This window comes from Siniperca chuatsi, linkage group LG2, assembly GCF_020085105.1.
Source record: "Siniperca chuatsi isolate FFG_IHB_CAS linkage group LG2, ASM2008510v1, whole genome shotgun sequence".
Taxonomy (NCBI): Eukaryota; Metazoa; Chordata; class Actinopteri; order Centrarchiformes; family Sinipercidae; genus Siniperca; species Siniperca chuatsi.
In genome coordinates this window covers 22,091,888-22,113,539 of record NC_058043.1, presented here as the reverse complement: position 1 = coordinate 22,113,539, position 21,652 = coordinate 22,091,888, and the positions used below count along the sequence as shown (strand labels likewise).

General features: G+C 39.8%; 1 protein-coding gene and 1 long non-coding RNA gene across 4 annotated transcripts in view; one reads left to right on the top strand and one right to left on the bottom strand.

Annotated features, from left to right (window-relative positions):
* Window positions 1-1,353: 1,353 nt before the first annotated feature.
* LOC122868478 lies at window positions 1,354-21,638 on the bottom strand. The gene is made up of 4 exons (XR_006376123.1): window positions 21,546-21,638; window positions 15,471-19,827; window positions 6,241-6,285; window positions 1,354-6,015 (listed from the first exon to the last, which is right to left on the bottom strand). It is a non-coding gene; the product is annotated as an uncharacterized LOC122868478 (long non-coding RNA).
* LOC122868468 (histone deacetylase 7-like) overlaps window positions 12,750-21,652 on the top strand; it is a 45,216-nt gene continuing 36,313 nt past the window's right edge. The window contains exon 1 of one of the 3 annotated variants that reach the window (XM_044180466.1): window positions 12,750-13,028. In XM_044180466.1, coding sequence (XP_044036401.1) covers window positions 13,010-13,028 — 19 coding nt within the window. In that variant the 5' untranslated portion in view covers window positions 12,750-13,009. The remainder of the gene's footprint in view (window positions 13,029-21,652) is intronic. The other 2 variants (XM_044180457.1, XM_044180477.1) reach the window with 2 other exon arrangements.

The window sequence follows — 21,652 nt, the reverse complement described above, 5'->3', positions numbered from 1 at the left end:
TTGGCCACCAGAGGGCACTGTCTCTCATTACATGTGCCTGTACACCCTCATTGACCTAATGACCTCTCTGATACAATGTTGAGGTCGGCCAGAAACAGTTAAGATTATTTGGGTCATACTGGACGACTTGTGTGTGTGTGTGTAGGGAAACAACGGTGCTGGAGAACGCACACAGCAGGTTTGCATGAAGATATATCTGACATATGTACAATATGTCGGAAGAGATTTGAGCTCACCTCAGCTCGCATCTCTGGCTGGTCACGTATGGAGCAAGATTGCATGAGTGGTGATCTGCAGGAGGAACAAATAAAAGGTTATCAGAGAAATCCAGTCATTGCGCGACAGTTAATTGTCAGCCCTGGTACGAAGCAGAGGCACTTCTTTTGCCTGCTGATAAGGTTGCGCTCGTGCGGTCTGCTGAGCCGTTGCATCTGTGCAAGAGGTTAGATGAAGGAAAAGAGAGGCTCTGGTTGTAGCAACATCCCTTAGGTGAGGGCTTTCTGGCTGCATTATCTTACAACAGAGCAACGAGAAACTGTACACCCTGTACTTTTCCAAAGGTGTATTTCTGGCTGCACATTCCCCCTCCATAGCAAACAAGCATTACTAACAAGTAGCAGTCTCATGCATCATTCAGGTGTGTGAACGTGAACCAGCGACAGTACAATTTTAGGATGACCACATGTGAAATGGTTGTATTAAGAAACAGGCCAAATTGCATTCATGTTATTCAAATTCAATCAAATGGCACTGATTTGCACTTTTTATGAGTCCAACCAATTTAGTACATTTAATACAGGATGACCTATACAGTTGGTTGTTTTAAAATTCAGTCATTCAAATCTCACAGTTTTCTTTCCACTGACAGAAATCAGTTCCTTCAGATGCTGGTTTATTGCTGAAGAAATCTATTTAATTCCATATGTCCTTTAAAGTTGCACTAATCATTATTTTTATATAAACAATTGGTCAGACGATTAATGTGTAATGTGAAAGAGGTCGCTTGTTGTGACAAACTCACAAAGAATTATCACCCAAGTCTGCAGTTCCCCTCAGCTCTACAGAGCGTTTTGGTTTTCCAGCCAAGCTTTAATGTTTTGGTTTAGTCTCATCACTCTCATCAGCATTGTTTGCTGCTGCTGCTGTTGTTTCCTACAGGCAGCTGTTTTCAGTGAAAAAGCCCACTGTAGTCTATCTGCCCAGCACCAAACAACAGGCAAAGTTAGCAACTAGCTGGTGAACATAGTGGAGCATTTAGCAGCTAAAGGGCCAGATATTTCCCTCAGGAGTTGGTGGAGACCAAAAAAGAATTAAAAGAAGACTTACATTCTTCAGTTGGCCAGAAACACGACACCCAATGAATGCTAATGTTGCTCTGTGTCTGCTATATGTGTAAATAGGCAACTGTTGGCTAAAACGTGTACCACAATAACTTTATAAGGTGATAATATGTCAATGTTTGATTTACAGCTTGTTTTGCCACTCCTACATGGCCAAACAATCAATTAATGCAGCTTTAAAGTTCTTGTTCAATAAATCCTTCACTTACAAATCTGATTCCAGATTCTAAAATTTAAACATGTCACTGTTGTGTGTTTTTTTTCCCCCTCTGAATGACAATTACATTCTACATAATGTGACAAAGGTGTGATTACAAATAATATGCAAAGAAAATCTCATTATCATTTCACCTCTGGCTGCGCGCCTTTTTGGGGCACCAGAATGCACGCTCAGTGACCAGGGTTGCACCAGGACAGTTTCTTGGAATGGCACTACGCGACTTCGTTAGGTTTTTGGGTGAGGCACAGACTAGTCATGGGTACCAGATAAAGACGTACACACGCAATGCTGAGTGGCCCCAGTGCACAAGCATAATAGGGTGGTCCTCGAAGGCATTTATTTCTGTCTATGGGGTATAAATACTAACAAGTGGTGCCCTCATATTATCAGAGACTGATACTGCAGCTGTGCACAATAATAGACCACAGCCTCTGTAGGAAATGTATAATATAATAAGTATAATAATATAACTGTGTTTTGCTAAGAGTGCCCCTGGCATAATAAGGAGTGTTTTATTTTTGCGCCCCAGCTTGGGGTATGACTGTTCAGTTGGCACATAGCCGCCTGCAGGGGGATGTCAGTTGTGACTTTCCAGTAATAACAAGGGCGTGTTGTTTTCTGTGTGCATATCTCTTGTACGTCTGTGTGTGAGATAGACAGAGAGAGAGAGAGAGAGAGAGAGAGAGAGAGTTTTATTTCAAACTAAACAGCCAGTCGCGATGAGAAGGCAAAGCAAAAAACGATACAGTCGGATCAGTAATGTGAAGCTCATGCTATGCATTGAATGTCTGTGTGTGTGAGCCTACGGGGCGAAAGAGAGAGCACCCTTTTTTCCTCTTTTCTATTGATTCTGTGCCCACTTATCTAGATTGGATGTTGGATGCCCTTTATGCAAGTCATCCAAATATCATTAGGACTAAACCCACCATGTGGTTTTGGTTCAGAATGTGTGGAACGCATGCATGGCCCGTGGATGTTTCTCTACTCTCAGGCCCTCCATGGGGCAAAATAACATTCTCTGCTCTCATAGAGCTGAAGGAAGGTGGAGAGAGACAGAAAATACATACAACAGAACATCAATAAACCTGCGTTTTCTGAGGTGTAGTACTCAGCAGGCATAAATCAGTCCTTCACTGCTAACAGTAGCATTGCATGCAAGGATTGACTCAGTGCAGGGCAGTGTGAATAATCTTATTGGTTATTATTACAAAGCTGGGAAATGTATGTGGAACATCACATTTTACAATTGTTTTAAGAAAAAAAATGTTAATTACACTATGAAAAAGAATTAGCTTTTTTAATCCTCTTTTTCCTGAGCTGGACATTGTTTCAATGAGGAAAGAAAAACATCTTGTGCCCTCCTTACTTTCCAGGGAAAAGGAAGAGGGCAGAGCTGGAAGAAGCAATGTGTGTGTGTGTGTGTGTGTAAAGAAGTGTTCTTCTTGGAAAATAATGGCTGCAAATTCGCATTAACGGCCAAACATTTCCTCCATGTTTTCCCGTGCCCTATATTTATACTCTCAGTGCAGCACACACACACACACACAGCATGCCACTGTGTTTATTCACTTTTTAGCCACTTAAGTCATGTGGTTTCTGTAATGGCCCTGATTTAATTTTTTCATTTGGAAAGTTGGAAGAAGTGCTGATTTATTTCTAAGGTGTGTGCAAATAAACACAGATTCAACTTAAATTGTGGTTTCCGTTCATTGAGGTATTTATGAGTTAAATACATATTTGTGTAGAAGTCAAAATTACTGATGAACTGTGCCCAGAGCACATGTAAACTCCATCATCTAAAATACACACTTTTCACTTATTTTTCTTGTATTAGCTATTTGTCTGAACACTATTATTGCTTTATGATTGTATTTTTTACCTCTTTACTTCCCTTCTTAATTTTTATAAATCTCTGAGGTAAGTTTATAAATTAGATTAGATTTTATATAGATAACATTTTTTTTTCTGCTGTTATGCAGACTTCCAGGAGCCCAGCAAGCATCACATCTTCTTACTGTATAGTGAGCTCAAAGGCATGAATATAATGAGGATTTTGCTCCATTTGGTTGAAAGTATCACATTCTATTTTTTGGAGCAGTTGGACTTCAAAGTAATTTTGTTGTGTTTTTCAGCTCATTTCCTAAAACTGCATAGTTGCATACAAAAGGTCACTGGTTTCATTCTACAGAAGAACTGGGGAAATCTGACAGTGAAAGTGAACAAACTGCTACCAGTGTGTCCTTGAGCGAGACATTTAAGGCCTGAGATGCTCCACTGGAACAGTATTAGACTGGTTGCACCAGACCTAAATGTGTGTGTATCTGTGAGAATTAAAAGTAGGACAGTGCTATAAAAAAAAAAAATCCTGCAAACACAGCAGAACATTTTTGGATAAATAATGGTCGGAAAAAGGATCTACTCTAATCAGAACAAAATCAACAACCTGACGTTTCTGAGTTTAGGTAAAATCCTACGTGGTTGAAAAACAAATTCCTGAGCTTGTAATGACAAAGAGAGGTTTCAGTTGTTTTTTTCTGATGACATGTGCGCACATATGGAAATGGATGGATAGAATCACCTTATTTTTGACAATCTTCTCAGCATTGTTTTCTGTTTGTTGTTTACTTACAATTCATGTAGCCCAAGGTTGAAAATAGTCCATGTAGTACCAAGATGAGTTGTTACTTAGTCTGAAAACCAGAGAAAGTCTTGCACCTATTTGATGTTTAGAAAATGTGTGAAAGTTTTCAGTGTTGAAAATGAAATTGAGAACAAGTTCCTTAAGTCAGTAAGAATCTTTTGAGATTGCAGCAAAGTTCACCACTTTCATGATTCACACTCACCATACAGTCAGTGTCTCAAGCTGGTAAGTTGTCTTACAATAAATACCTGTCATTCCCTGTATCCACCCTGTACATACTTCATCCAGAATGTACAACAAGAATTAATCACTGTTTACTATTGTTTTTCTGTCTGCTCTGCACATACTAAGGTCTAAGGATAGACAGTGTCGTAAGCTGTACATATTGTAAATCCCTTTTAGGCAAATTTGTGATTTTGGGGTATATACATAAAATTGACTTGACTTTACTTGATCACTGTTTACACTGATTATATGTCATGTACATTTTTAGCGACATGGCTCAAGGGATGGCAGTGTCGGTCGGTGCACCACTTTGGTCCAGATTGAAATATCTTAACAATACTGAATGGATTGCTCTGGAACTTTGAATTGACATTCATGGTCCCTAGAGGATGACTTCTATTGACTTTTTATCTAACCCCACCAGCAGGTCATATATCTCAACATCTACTCAAGGGATTGACACAAAATTTAGTTCAGACATTCATGTTCCCCTCAGGCTGGATTGTAATACCTTTGATCTCCTGACCAATCATCTAACGCCACTATCAGTTCAAAAAGTTTGTCCAGTACCTTGTTTTGTTACCAAATACTAATGACATTCCCATCAGCCTCAGCTGTACTTTGTGTTTAGCGCTAATTAGCAAATGTTGGCATGTGAAAATGATAATCGCTATACCTGCTGAACATCAGCATGCTGACATTAGCATTTAGCTCAAAGCATCATAGTACAGCCTCATAACACACATACAAACAGGGCAAAAGTCTTAGTCTGGTTTACACTTCAGCATATATTTTCCATAAAATAGATGACAACATATAGTGTGAAATGAAAGAAAAACACTGGTCACATAACAGTAACAATGAATCTATCTGGTAATGTGTCAGAAAACAAACACTGAAAACTTGCATCATATATTGCATTAGTAGCACTATGAGTACAGTATACTTGTCTAGATATATAGTACTGCAGTAAATATAAAGTTTAAACATCGAGGAGAAAAGTAGCCACCTGACTAGTACGTGCTCATTACATGTGTTTGTGTGTGTGTGTAAATATGATCTTAAATGTCATTGTGTGGTCCTTGAGCCGAGTGTCTCTGTGGTTTCCTGAGCATTTAACATCTCGGGCTTGACGGAGTTCACACACACACACACACACACACGTGTCAGATGAACAGGTTTGTGGATAAACCAAAGTACACGTTTCATATTAAAGTGTGCTACTAGGTGTGTGAGTGTGTCTGCTCATGGGTTTTTCTGCAGTGGCTGTGCAAACCGGTCACCTTAGGTAAAAGTGGTAGTGTTGCCCTGTGTGTATGTGTGTTGTGATGCTTGTATGCTTGTAGGATATGTATGATGTGAGTGTATGTACAATGTGATGTTGATGTACCACTACATTACACTGTGTAATCAGTCCGATACAGTTTGAACGTGTGTGTAAAGTGAGCAGCTCTATGGTTTGAAGCTGTGAGTTCACGCCTCTGCAGCGAGGCATTTTCTCAGTAAAAACCACAGAGGATGTTTCTGATCACAGCTGGAGGCAGGGGGACACCTGTCGACCTCCTCAGCAGCCCTGTGGCCACCCTGTCCTACATACAACAGAGAGACAGACAGAAAGCACATCTACACAGGGATATCAACACAGGGTAGAAGAAAATATTGACGGTAAAAAAGGCAGTATTAGAGACAAAATCTTTTGGGGTCTTTTTTATATAGAAAACTCCATATAGGGGAGTGGAGCTACCTTGCAGGTGCAAGCAAAATGCTGAGAAATTCTCAAAATATGTCCTTGTATATTTCAAAAAATCACTTACAGTATGTTGCATGTAGAGACTTCAGACTTCATTTTGTGCCTAAAGCTGAAAATAAGAGAAGGAAACAAATCTTTTGTTCTGCTACTGTCCTCCAAAGATGTTGGCGTCTCATTTAAAATGAGTCTGCAGCACTGACTTCAAACTTTTGTGTGTGTGTGTGTGTGTGTGTGTCTTAAAATGAACATTTAATGAGTTTGTGAGTCTGTCTATTCATGCGGTTCAGATTAACATTTTATCTGCAAATGAGCCTTTTTTGAAATTCCTAAACCTGCAATAACAGATTTTTTTGGATTTTTTGGCCTTTTTCAGGCAGCGGAAACAAACTATAAACACAACATTGACATATTATCACCATCAAGATGATATGGTGAGCTTGTTACAGTTGCCAATTTACACATCCAACAGATACAGAGCAACATGAGCATTCATTTGCAGCACCTAATGAGTTTAAGTCCAATAATCACTCTCCTTTCAGCTCTGTTTTAGTCTCCACCAACTCCTGAGGGAAATATATGTCTCTTGTTCCACCATGTTCACCAGCTAGTCGCTAACTTTGCCTGTCTGCTGTTTGGTGCTTGCCAGTGAGTTCTTTCGCTTAAAACAGCTGCCTGCTGCAGCCGAAAATTATGCTGATAAAATTGAACCAAAACAGTAAAGGTGCAGGCCGTAAAACTAAAACAATGTGTTAAAAGACGCTGAAACGCTCTGTAGAGCTGAGGCGGACTGCAGAGTTAGTTAATAATTCTCAGTCAGTTCATCACTATGACTGAAACCTTTCATATACACAGTCATTTGATCCATTGTTAATTAAAAAAACTTATAGCAGCTATAAAGAAAAATGACTACTCATTCATTTTGCACAAATGTGCACAGTTGTAAATTCTAAACTAAGCCATGCCTCTGATCAGCTCCCATTGAAATACTCTCAGATAGTATTATACTTAAAATCATGCATGGTTAACACTGAACATTTATGTAACAATATTATAAAAGTTAGTAACTATAAAAGTAGTGTGTGTTTGTGTATTGTGGTGATGGGGGGGGGGCTGCATTTCCACCAGCACACAGGTGCACTGTGACATGTAGCCCTTGTACAACCTTGATCTCACACACACACACACACCTACAACCACGGCGACGATGATATTTTCAGTAGAGATATGAGAGGAGGGGATTTCACAAGAAGTGAAGCCTCAGAGGTAAAACCTCTCTAAACAAACTGTGCAAGTGCGTTCCAGGTGTGTGTTGATAGTGTAGTGTATCAAAATCTCTGGAGCAACACAAAGAGAGGAAATAAAAAATCATGTTTTCATGGTGAATGATCTCTAAATCTGGCTTAAATACTTATGCACATCTGTGTTGTGTCTTTGCATGTGTCTCTGTGCGCATGCATGATTGTGCATGTTTGTATCTACATTACATGTGTGGCACTGCGGTCTACTGGCTGTATCTTATGATTGTGGTTTTGCCGTACTGTTTTTTTTTTTCATGCTATTTTCTCTCCCCTCACTGTGCATACGCGGAACAAAAATGTAGCTCGTCTTCTGAAAAATGGGAGTGGCACAATAAACCACATGCAGATGCTTTCTAGCATAAAAATACAGACACTGACAAAGACACAGAAACATAACGTACAGATGTATATCTTGGCTAGGTCCCCCGTCAAATAGGTGGTTAACAGCTCGTAAAAGTGTTGAGGTGTAAATTTATGTGGAGAGTATGTAGCAAATGAACACACCAACATCAAGCCATTTTTCCATGGTCCAGCTTTAACATATGAAGATGTTCAGATCCAAAACCGAATAGCCAGTACCCTCTTAGCCAGGGTGACATGTTATTTCCACTACCTCCCACATACACACACGCACGCACGCACACACACAAGGGGTCTGCAGTTTGTCGTCCTTGCATTGGCCTTGTTAATTCAGCCTCTCTCAGCCGTTCAAGTTCCCAAGGCTGTTTCATTACAGAGAGCCCACTTAATCAGAGGCACATCCACCCAACAGCGGCTCGGTTCTGCAACAGCTGAGCAAAACATCTGCTGGGCTCCCAGTCCCAGCCAGGACGTTCTGGGGTTGATTTAGACCAACGTTTGACATAAACTGATAAATTTGTTGATTCCACTTCCAGAAATGTCCACCCTCTCCACATACTGTTACTTTTAGTAAGTTTTTTCTCCCTTTTTTCAGCATCGCTTCTGTGGCTGTACCTCGCCCCTCTTCTGTGAATCAACTGCCCCCCACCCTCCTGTTTCCCTCCTCTATACAGCTGTTCCCTTGCCTCATGTTGCACATTCTTTCATTCTTTAGGGCTCTGGCTGTCAGGGACCCATTACTTTCCTTCCTGCTGTGTGTGTGTGTGTGTGTGTGTGTGTGTGTTTGAGTGAGAGAAAGAGGCAATGTAACAATTTGAGAGGGATCTAGAGCCTGAAAGACAGAGTACAGCTGCATCGAGCAGAGCCCCCTCACTCACACACTCACATACACACTCCCCCAGCTGTTTGTCTCTCACCAATTACTGCGGTCCCTGCTTGTCCTGTCCCCTCCAGTCCTCCCCCACGGTCCCATAAGCACCTTCCTACTCCTGCTATTTTTAGCTTGAGAGACAAAGTGAGACAGAGGGGCCCCTTCACGGCCTAATCACGGCATCCACCGGGCGACCGCTGCTTTCATATTTTCAGCGCTCAGCCTCCCCCTCCTTCGTCTCCCACTCTCCCACAACTGCCCTCTCCATCCTCCCTATCTTTTGGCCACAGGCTCAGGTAATATACTTGGGAATGCTAAACAAAGGAAAAGTGCAACACAAAAACAGGCACCGATCTGACAAACAACAAAGCAATTAGCCAGTGTTTGGTCTGCTAGAACAACCGTGACCTTTCAGGAAACTCCCCCTTCCTGTAAGAGACGGGTCGGCTCGCCGCTCAGGCTGATTAAAGGCCGAGTAGCACAACAGACAGAATTCTTGGAAGTGTGTGAGCGCATTTGACACAGTTTTGCATGTATTTCTTCAAGAGGTCATCACAACCTTTGTATAAGTTGTCAACCTTTGAAGTTGTTCTATATATTACAACTTACACACACACCATCCGCAGTTGTCCCCAACAAATGCACTATTTATTCTTGTTTGTGTATGGTTTGTCAAAAAACTACATTGCCCCGCTGTTTAAGGAAAATATGTAAGTATTTTTAAACAAAAAAAGGAAGGTTTATATTTGTGACCTGTTTTAAAAATGTCTTCAGTAGGAACAAATTGGCCTATCACTGAGAGCTACAGACAGGGCAGGAAAGTATTGACAGAAGGACTATATTGCTGATTTTGGTCTTTTCATGAGATTTGTTGACAATAACAGCAATATGCAAAACCCAGGTATTGCATCGGCACTACTATCCAAACATTTCAAATGATACCCAGAAGTAAGGCAGGGAGAATTTTTGGAGGCAACTCTGATGCTGAAGCAACAAAAAGAAGTTTTGAAACACTATTCACGTAGCAGAACTTTTCTTGCAAATGCCATGAGGGTTAATCATAAAGTAGATAAGTTGAAATGCATAATGGGAAAAAAGATGGTCATTCACATGCTGATAAGACATTTCCAGTATTTTCCTCTTCTTGTGATCTCCTCCCGACTTCTCTGGCAGATAAAGGCGCCCCCCTTTCCTACTTCTCCTCCTCACGCTGATCTTTAGGGACTTTTAAAGGCCTGTGTGCACCTCACGTTTCCAGACGATGCAGATCCCATTGTATTCCTCAAGGACGCCAAACCTGCTTCTTATCAGAGTTGACTTTTCTTTTTTTTTTGTTGTCTCCTTTTCCTCTCTGTGCTCCAAAACGAACAGGTTCCCTATTTGTATCAACTCACCCATGGCCTTGTGAGTGCCCAACTCCCATTGATTACACCAGATTGTGAGGAATTTGTGTTCACAGGGCTTGGAAAGTGAGTTCATCAAATGCAGATTGTTTCTTTTATGCATATTAAAACCCATATGCTCTCATAGTGGCTAAGTGGAAATTCTGGGAAGTCGGATATCTGGAAATTAGGTAAAAAATGTTGATACACAGACAATAGCATTTCTTTAAATTCATGACATACTTTGGTATTATTCTAAGGCAGAACATGCATCCACTGTAATATCTTTTACAAAAATATAATAATAGCAACCATCAGTTTGTTGCTTTTTTCCTTTTGTATGTAGTTTTGAAATTTGCACATCACAGCCCTCCTCTCTTGAGAAAGTTTGTTTGAGAAGTAACTGAGACCAGGGCGAGCCAACCTCAGAATTTCTCTCACTTGCCATGAGGACAAAGGGTCATAACCCCCAAACATGAGTTTCCTTTGGTCAGTATGTTTTCCCAAAGGATGAAGTTACATTTGAACCAGAAAGCTAATCTATAGCTGCTAGCGTAGTAGTGGAAGGAGCCAGACCACACAGCAGTTGAGGTCAGGAGGGTTGTCGACCTTTTTAGTTTCATTCCTCTACCACAGAAAGAGAAAATTATGGAGCATGCTCTCCCTAAAATTAACTCAGGTTAATTCAACTTAACAGGAGTAATGTGTGTTGGCTTAGCTGCAGTACTCTGTCTGCTACTGACTTGTTATGTCTGTCTGTGGCAATGTTATGTCTGCTTAAAGGTTTGTGGTAGGTCAGATGAAAGATGTCTTGATTCAATAAGGGCAGAATAAAACGTGCTAATGATATTGATCAATGTACATTTAGGGTACTCCTACATGCAGACATCTTAACATCTTAAAGAAGAACTGGAAAGAAATTCACAGAGTTGCATGTTTTAGGTGCCTCTCTGCAGTCATGTTTCAAAGGTTTTATACTAACAGTGCAGTCATGTTGCTACCAAACACTGCAATAATGTCGCACAAGGCTGACGTGGAGCTTTTTTACTATTTTGTGACATTTTATAGTCAAAGCAAAATAATGGATTCATTTAAACAATAATCAGCAGGTAGTTGCAGCCAGAATTCTGAGAATCTTTAAAAAAATGTAATCAGATTAGGCTATTGACCAGTATAATTGTTATCAGTCAAAAACGTTTATTGTCATCATGGGGTTATGTTTTTGAGATTCATAAAGGCTTTACAGTAGTTTAGAGAAAGCCATGTTTCCTCTAAATAAGTTGTAAAAGCTAGTGTATCTTTTACTGTAACTACTACTACTGTAACTGCTGGACTAAATCGGGTATGAATTGTATGGCCAAACTACACATTTGTTGAATACATGTGCTTCATCCTCATCTCATGACTTACTGTATTGTTATGTTGCATCTAACGTACTAAACCCAGGTTCAGCCTTTTGTATAGCTCTCTGATGTTGTAGTTTTATATGAATGAATCTCCGGCTCACGGATCTCAGTGGTGACAAATCTGTGAGGAAAACCACACGCAGTAACTCGTCTTTTCCGCCCGTATTTCCGCCCGCCGTACGGGAAGTGTACATTTACCAGAATGACTGTACCTTCGAAAATATGTATGTTTATATCATGAAGTTATAACCTGTGTTTGCTGCTGATTCAGTTTCTCACATTAATATGCAAGCCAAGAATGATTAAGGCAGGTTATCAGTATGTTCGCAGAGATGAGATCACAATGAAACAAACTACTAGAATTAGTTAAAAGTATATAAAACTGCTGGATTTACTCTCGTAAATCACCAACATCTTGGCTGTTTTCTCCCTTGTTAATTTCACTCAGGCTGAAAGGTAATTGCCATACTGAATGCTCAATTTGTGTGTTTACACAGAAGTAAAAGCTTGACTGGGTCATGGAGTTTAAAAAACAAAGGTCATGCTATTGTTAACTGCCACCATGAGTCAACTGCTGCCTTTGAATAACTGGTAAAAAAAAAAAAAATAAATACTGTGTTTGAATTTGACAGTAGGGACATTTTAGGATAGAAGTTTATCTCACAAGTACAGGAAAGAAAATGGGTAACTACTAAATAGGCTGTGTGGATTGTCACACTTATCCCTTCTGCTGAAACAACTTACAAATATATTTATAAATTAGCATCTAATTTAAACTAATTAAGGTTATTAATTATGTTGAAAGAAGAAACAGTCAACACCAACAACAAACTTGTTTTGTAGATTTTTGTTTACAATCTTACTGGTCTCTGGCTCACTTTAACAAGCACAGTGTAATACCACTGTAATATGTCATAACTTGTAATTCTCAATGCAGCTTTCTTATTTCGGTCCTGTGTACTTTGTGCATCCTAAAGCAATACTTCCTGCTATTGTCTGTCAGACACAAGCGACTACACAATCTGTCGCTCTCTCTTTCTCTGTCTCCCCAACACACACACACACACACACACACACACACACAGATACACACACAGACACACTCCATCCCCGGAGCTTCTGGTGCAGAGGCAGCAATGACAAAAAGTTACAGGGGGCTGATAGGGCAGAGCAACTGTGTCTTCTCTGGGGGAAAAAAGGGGGAGTGATTATGTGTGTGAGAGAGAGAGAGAGAGAGAGAGAGAGAGAGAGAGAGAGAGAGAGAGAGAGAGAGAGAGAGAGTGATAGTTAAGCTCACATGAGAGGAAGTGCAAGACACAGAAAAGTCAGAGGGAGCCCGTTGTATCAAGCAGTTGACTGTGACTACCTCTGTCAGTGCACAGCCAGGCTCCAGCGTTGAAGCAACACTCCCCTGTCAAAGCAGGATCTATCTTCTCCCCAAGCCTCCAAGCCTGTCCGACTGCTGCCTCTGTGATTCACTGGACTGCTGTGGGAGCACGGAGGGACCTCTCACTGGATGTCATCACCCAAAACTGGTAGGTGATATTACACATTTGCACATAATATATCTATCTGTGAAAGAATGTGGAACAGCTGTGTAATGACTGTATATCACCAGGAAAGTATGACAATCTTTTACTCTTAAGAAAGGATTTTAGCTGTTCTGAGTTCTTGCTTTGGTTCATCTTCACTGTTACTGCCGGCAGATGGTCTGCTTTGGTTGGCTTCAGCTGTGAGAAGCTTGGGTTTGTTCTGGATTCAGTGTTGCGGCCACCCTATACATTCACATTACTGCAAATGCTTCAACATCATGTAGACATATAATGTGCAAAAAGAGCATTGCGGTGAGCAACAGAAAAAAAAAATTGTACCTCATTTTTTTAGTTTAATTTGTTTCGTTTTTGAAGTGTTGTTTCTCAGGACAGGGAAGGGGAGAAAATTGGAAACAGACCCACCCACCCTGGAGAGCTAGTCTGTCCACGAAAAGTATTAAAGTGTAAAGTATGAGGAGACACACAACAACAGTCCCTCACTGCAAAACTGAATGAAACAAGCACAGAGAGACAGAGATGAGTGCGAGAATTTGTTCAGAAAAAGGCTGGAAAGAGGTTTGGTTGACACCATGACAGTTAATTAAGTTGCTGCCACAACAATGGCTGTCCTCTGTAATTAATAGCTGTACTTTCAAGCAAGGACACTACAAGCAAGGAGCAAAAAATTATAAAATGTTGACATGCTTGAGTTGTCAAATCTTGCTTGTGCGTGCATACTTTTTTTTTTTCCCACGGACACATCTTTTTCTAGAAATCTCAGCCAGCCCTGTACATCACATCATCACTGCGACATGCTTAAAACATTATTATTTGTGTAGAAATGATTATAAAGTAGGTTAAAAAGTCAGAGTCCGCTGTATAAGCAGGTTTAGCTTTCCACCACCTCCTTCCTTGTTTTTGTGCACTGTACATAAATCTTGCTGCATAAGATGAAATGCTGGCCTCAGCCTTTGCTTGCTCTCTCGCCCAAAACACTAAACTTTCGCTCTATTTTTACTCTCCCGTGCTGCTCCATTTTTAGAGACACAGTCTACGTGGTTTGTTGGGCTATAAATCAGACTGTAACTCCTCTGTGTTCTCTTTGAAAATAATGGGGGTATAATGATGACATTCATGGTTTATTTGGCCTTGTCCCTGCGGTGATGAACACAAATGACTGTTTTAGGGAGTTTAATACTCTAAAAACTTAGCAAACTAGAGCTTAAAGAATACAGACTCACCTTTGTAAAACGCTACCCTGTCCAAATTTATATACAATGTTTTAAAAATTCTAGGAATTCATCGTTTCAGCATGATCACTCAACTGTACAACAGATTACATGATAATCAAATTCATGCTTTTAATCCAAATCCATTCACACGTGAAATTTGTCTCACTTCTGGAAGATGCTCTGTTGAACTAAAGCCTTTAAAATGAGGTTATTAGCAAAATGCTCCTTGTGTCATACTGTTGGTATGGTTTACGGATTTATAGTAAGAAGGAAAGCTGAAATGATAAGTCCATTGATCGATTAGTTGATTGACAGAAAATTAGCAGGCAATAATTTTGATAACGTATTCATCCTAATGCATTTTTAAGCAAGAATGCAACCATTTAAAATCAAAAATATACTGGTTCCAGCTGTAAATAATTTCTGGTTTTCTTAGTCTTCTAGTAAACTGACTATCTTTGGATTTTGGACAATTTGTCGGACAGGACAAGACATTTAAAGACCATCTTGGCGACTTATAGGAACTTGTGATAGGCATTTTATAGACCAAATGATTAATTGATTAATCAAGAAATCAGATTAATGGATAATGAAAAGTGAGAACATATTGAAAACTGAAGCCATACTTCATTTTATTAGGGGAGCACAAAGAAATGTACTGTGCAAAGTGGGAAATGAGTCTAAAGAACTCTGGGTTTGTTTGGTTTGTAAAGGTCGAGGGGCAGCAGGTTAAGAGGCCACAGTTAGTTGGAAGTGGCCCACAGGGACACGCGCAACTCTCCCTCTCTCGGGTCACTGAATCAGACTACAACTCTGTGAGGGAGTCACGTCACGGGTGTCTAAATCAAGCTGAGTGGGTGTCAACTGAGGGCACAGAAGGATTGGTAACCAGTGTTATGTGGTTTAGTTTCAAAAACATGTACACCTGTCTTATGTACAGTATTTAAGCCTTCCCTAAAAGTTTTAAGATATATCTTAAAGAAGTCATTATTTGTCTTTAGAAACATTTGGCTTAGAAACTTACATCAATAATTACTTTTTGAGAAGGTTTTTCTTTCTCTACAAGTGTCAGTCCAATCAAAACTTAATGTTTTCAATTACCGAAATGACTTGGATTTGTAATTGTTCCATCACATTTTCCAAATTGCTGAAGGACAGTACAGTAACTTGGCTGTACAGTAGGCCAAAAGTATTGCGATACAAAACAGATCACCTCTCATTAAGTCCTCTCTGGTCTTGAGCGGGGTTTTCATCACAGCAGAGGCTGCCAACTCAGGTCAAGTGAGCACTATAAAGGGTTGAAGAAGAAACTTGAGATTAGTGGTTGTGCATGATACTAATGAGTGGCCAATAGTGGATGGAAGTCTTACACCTGAGCTAGTTGTTGTATGTGTTTTGATAACAAACAATAGATGCACTCATTTATTGGAGTACCACCACCTTGTGGAAAAGTATTTTTACTGCAGGAATCTGACCTAAGTTTTATGTAACTGCCATGAGGAGGTTTAATTGTACAGGGAAAAACTGTCAGAAAAATTTTGTCATGGAGGACGCGGTTTCACTAGATTACTGTACAGAGATGGAAACCATTTTTACCAGGAAATATAAAGTAAATGTTAATGATAAGTTGTCTTTTCCACATTGCTTTCTGTTTACATTACCATCCAGGCCATGAGCTAAATGGCACAAGGATTTTAGAAAATATTTTGTTTCTCTCATTTGGCTATTGGACGTTTAAACCCAATAAAAGTTCTTAATTTGTCTACAGTCTAATAAACAACAGACATCATAAGATTTTTTCAAAATGAGCATTAAGTACAGCAGCTCCAGTGAAATCCCCACCACGCAGGTTTGTTCAGTTTGACATGTTTAGTACTTTAAATGGCATGTCACAAACCTTTTCAAAGGGGTGCACACTGTTCTGAATTCTATGTTTTGACCTTTTCAACACGTGCGCACACAGGTGTGTGAAGGCGTTGTAAAGCAACACTTTCCAGCATCACAGTCAGTTTCCAGAGAAACTAGGCGAGCGCTGAGTGCTATCTATCCCCTCTGTGGGTTGACTTTGCTTTGCAGTTGGGAATGGAAAGGCTTTAGAGGCTACCCACCGCTGCGAGCAGCCTCCAGCGCCTTCTCAGTTCAAAGTTACCACATAGCTGCTTACTAGAGCTTAGCGGGGCCAACCTGAACACGTGCAATGGTCTTTATTATAAAGTGTATAATGTATAGTGTGTGAAAACAAAAAAAAATGACGCATTTCCACAACCACTATTTTACATATGTAATGGAACTTTTTTCTTTTATGCATACAACAAGGCAATGATCTGTAGATTCTTAGTTTAGTTGAATTTCTTTTCTCTTTTTTGCATTCCACATTAACTGGTGTTTGAAAGCAGCATTAACTGATTTTTTTTGGGCCACTTTGGGGCAGTGGAACAAGCTGTAAACATAACAATGACATATTATCACCTTGACAAGTTGTTGAGGCGAACATGTTTTGGTCTCCACCAACTCGTGAGGGTTCTGGCTCTTTAGCTGCTAAATGCTCCACTATGTTCACCAGCTAGTCGCTAACTTAAAAAAAAGCTGCCTGCTGCTGCTGGAAACAGGGTTGATGAGAGCAGTGAGACTGAAGCATAGTAATTAAACAGTAAACAGTAAAGTTGCAGTAAAAACTAAAATAATGAGCTAAAAAAGCTAAAACTCTCTTTAGAGATAGAGATCTCTTTTATTCTCTGTGGGTTCATCACTACAAACGACCCTTTCACATACCACACTACTACTACTAATTCTGTCTATATATACAACACCAATTTCCTGTCTGTCAGTCCTGAAACAGGTATCTCTCTTTTCCTCATAAAGTTTTTTTTGTGGAGATTCCTCATCTGAAACTAGGGTCTAAGGATAGGTGGGTTTGGTATGTTGTACATATTGTAAATATCTTTAAGACAAATTGTGATTTTTGATAGAAAATTAACTTGCCTTGACTACAAACACAAAAAAGAACAACTGACATAGTGGTTAGAAAAGGGCAGTTACATAGTCAAACTGAAAGAGATGAACTCAAAAGAAAGAAAGAGTTAAATAGGTGGAAAGTCGGCTGCATGCATGGCTGTGTTGTATGTCTGTGTGCTGCCTACATGTCAGTGCATGTCTCTGAATGAGTGTGTATACGTGTGTGTTTGTAAGGTAGGATGATCCCCTGGACCCCCACCCTCTACCCGTTACCAGGAAATCTGACTGATAACTCACACATTCCACGGGTCACAGTAATGTACTGTGGCATCAGTGACTCCTCATATATCACGCACATTATCCACATCAAGCTGTCAATATCAGAAAGAACAATTACACTCGCACCATATGCAACTACAAAAGCCGCCGCTGGGCGTTTGTTTTGGTATGAGTGTGTCTACGCGGCTCTGGAGGCATCCAAATGTTGGCTTTTGCCCAATTGTGCATCTTAATTATTCGCATCCCAGCCTTTTCCACTCTCTAATCACTTTCTCACTCTCACTATCTTTCCCCTGACTCCCTCCTTTTCTTTCACTCATTTTGGCAATCTGCCCTGCAACTGCTGCTCCCTCCATCACCATATTGCCTGACTGCATTCCTCTCATTCCTACTGGCTTCCTGTGACTGGAAGAGGAGTGAGCCCTACTGGCCACAAAACTCCACCTTGGAGTCCTACCCATGTATGCCATATGTGTCTTCTCCCTTCTTCACTGTTCTGGCTTTCTGTTTTTAAAATCCTCTTGGGGATTCTATCAAAAATTGCGTCTCTATGAACGTCTGGTGACAAGATTTTGAGGATGACTTTTCCACAGCATCTCGCTCATACTCTCATTGTACTGTAAGGTGGGGATTTTTTTACTGAGGGGTCTAATGATCATCCCTGTCTCTATGATCCAGTCAATCATACACACAGAGAGGTAGGCTGACACGTTCACACACAGATCCAAACACTCACACGCTACCCAGCAGAGGCACTGCCCTTATGACGGCAGAGACAGTGTAGAAATAGTGTGAGGGGTAAAGATAAGAAGGGAGAGCTCTGTTGACATCTGATGATGACGTGTTCACAGAAACACAAATATTGGTGCCAACTTCATCCATCCTGTTAATTAATAACTGATCACTATTCTGTTAGATATTGGTTTAAATTTTAATATACCCCTGGTTGTTTTGTTGTTGTTCTATTTGTATACTATCCCCTGTATACTGAATCTGTATTGTGTTCTTTTGTTAATTAAAGGTCCAGTGTGTAACATTTAGGAGGAGCTATTGGCAGAAATGGAATATAATATTCATAAGTATGTTTTTATTAGTGTACAATCAACTGCAAATAAGATTAGATGTGTTTTCATTACCTTAGAATAAGCCGTTTTTATCTAAATAGGGAGCGGGTACCCTTCCACGGGTACTGTTTCTACAGTAGTCCAGAAGGGACAAACCAATCACTGGCTCTAGGCCTTTCGCGAGTTTCGCGGCCACCGTAGTTTCTCCTACACGCTTGGAATGGGAGGGCGACACAAGCGGTATTAAAATGGTTGCAAACTGCAATTTCACTGCTAAAAGCCACTAAATCACACACATTGGACCTTTAAATTAGAAAAAAATTCTTGTAAATTTTATGCAAAATCAATATCTGTTCATGACAGCTTATAATGTGAATGTAAACATTTCTGAATGAATCACTGTGGAACTTTCCCATTTTTGTATCAAAATTTCATCAAGGCTATTCTGTTTCATAATCAGCTATCAGGCACTTTAAATATTTGCATGGTGACAAATATATCCCTAACATCAAAGTACAGCATTCAACTTTAGAGCCATGAATGGAAAGCGACAATTTACAACTGCTCTAACTTCTGTTCTTCAGTAACTTTTGAGTACTTCTCAAAATTGGCACTTACTTTCAGCTATGAGTTCCTACGTATATCATTTTATATAATTTGAACAACTTGTGCCATAACATTAAAGCAGTGATTCAGAGACCTATGTTAGCATGATTAATATGAATAATGACCTGTTGATAATGGCTCATGAATTTATTTGTAAAGGCCATAACAAAACAGTGAATAAATAAAGATATAGATGTTCAGATTTTCAAACAGAAACTGTTTTAAATTGGCTAATTTCTTGGGAAACGTAAATTGAGTAGCAATAGTTACCATGCACTCTCTACATCTGCAAATATAGAAGAAGCTCTGTCTCAAGCAAGTGCTGTTCAAAATGGAAGATCTGCTATGAAATTCAATTTCCTTGCACTTATCTCAAATTATTCAGGCCACAGTCAACCCCGTGACTGGGGGATGGACTGTTAAGTCCTGCCAAGAGGCAGGGGAAAAAACATACTGTTGTTGAAAATGAGTGTTGTTGATAGCAATTTTTTTTAACTCAGGCCATAATTTCCCCCTTAGGTACACAATTTAATTGAACAACAGCAAACTTCTTGACTCCACTCGCCATCTTTTACTAGTTGGTTTGGCCCAGATTGGTTTATCTTCATGGATGTCATTATGTTGACTTGGCAGAGGTTGGATTTGGCCACAAGCAGGATGAGGAAACTGTGAGAGACAGTGAGAGTTCAGTTTGGGAGAGGACATGTGAGAATGGGCAGCACTGTGTAAATTAAGAGTTGTTGTATGTGTTGTCTGTCTGTGTGTATGCCTGAATTTGCATGTCCTATATGCGTGCGTGTGCATCCCAGATAGAAAAGAACTTTATTGTCCGCAGGGATGGTTTCACAAGGTGGTCAGATCCCAAAATAAAAATACAATACAATAAAATCAGGAAAAAAGGTACATATAGACATACAGTACAATAAACACGTTGGCACAGAACAAGCTTCATGTTAAAGGTCCAGTGTGTAACATTAGCTACTGGCAGAAATGGAATATAATATTTATAAGTATGTCGTAGAAAAGGTTTCAGTCGTAGTCATCTGGACACTGTTTTCAGAATCAAGACGTTTCACAATTGAGAATGACTTCCGGATGGGAGCCGAAACGTCTTGATTCTGAAAACAGTGTCCAGATGACTACGACTGAAACCTTTTCTACGATAGAACACTCCTGGACGAATGAGGGACTACACCGAATTATTTATAAGTATGTTTCCTTTAGTGTATAATCACCTGAAAATAAGAATTGCTGTGCTTTCATTACTTTAGAATAAGGTATGGTAATAATTCTTATCTACAGAGGGAGCAGGTCCCCTCCAACGGATGTCACCATGTTGCACATGTAAAAGCTTTTACATGTTGTGAGGGCTCTACAGCACACTCCTGCATGAAGATCAAATTTGTTGTAAAGTGGATGTAAAGAATCATATTCTATTTGAGACTTTAATTTGTTGTGTTCTTGAAACCTTTTTTAATACACAGTTGTAATGATAGCAAAGATTAATAAATTTAGATTTGTATTTCCTCATAAGAATGATTAATGTTGCTCATTTCTTTTTTATTTATTCATGCTGGAGTGTGAATATCGCTCCATGCTGTCTAAGAGGGAACTTGTGTCAAGTGTGGACCTTTTTTCTGTAATGTGCATCAACAAATACATTACATTCCTGTATGTATAGATTGAGGATAAAAGTACATTTTATATTAAATTTATTGAAATCCTGTGCTTGTGAAAACTGGTCAGGGGAGTTGTTGTTGGGACTGAACAATTTTAAAGGTCTAGTAAAAGTCTGATAATATATGTGTTTTGAGTGTTTAATTTAAATGAAAAGAAATTATCTTGCTGCTGACCATCTTATTTCTAAATGTATCCTTACAGTTTTTCTTTTCTTTCTTTTTTTAATGGCCTACGTTTTATTCCTGTTCCTATTTAACCCTTCATTTTAATATAGTGTGTGTAGCTTGAAACTAGTTAGGACATTCACTAAAGCTGAGCCTTTATATGCTGTTATTAAAAAAAAGAACATATCAGAACATGTTTAAGGACACTGGTTCCTCCAGAATGTAGCCTGTTGAGGGGCTGCAAGCCATTCACACGATGGAGGAGTGTGAAAAAACGACGCCTTTTGAGTCGTTAAAATCCCTGCACCCGCCTGCAGGGGCAGTGCTGAATATGAATTGTAATTCTCACACCTGCAGGTCCCCTCTTGGCTAAAATTAAAATAAATGCATCAGGGTCTTAGACATGATTTTAGCATGATTTACAGTTTGACCATGGCTCGTCGGTCCACTGTTGGGGAAAGTGTAACGACGCCCAGGTCCACTGTTGGACAGAATAGGTACACAACCACACACACACACACACACAAAGGGCATCCTTACCCAGCGGAGTTCAGCAGATGGAGCCCTCACACCAGCAGCACACACAGATGAAAGTGAGACTCGCAGCAGGTTTTATCAGCAGTTTCACCACCGACAGACAGAGACGG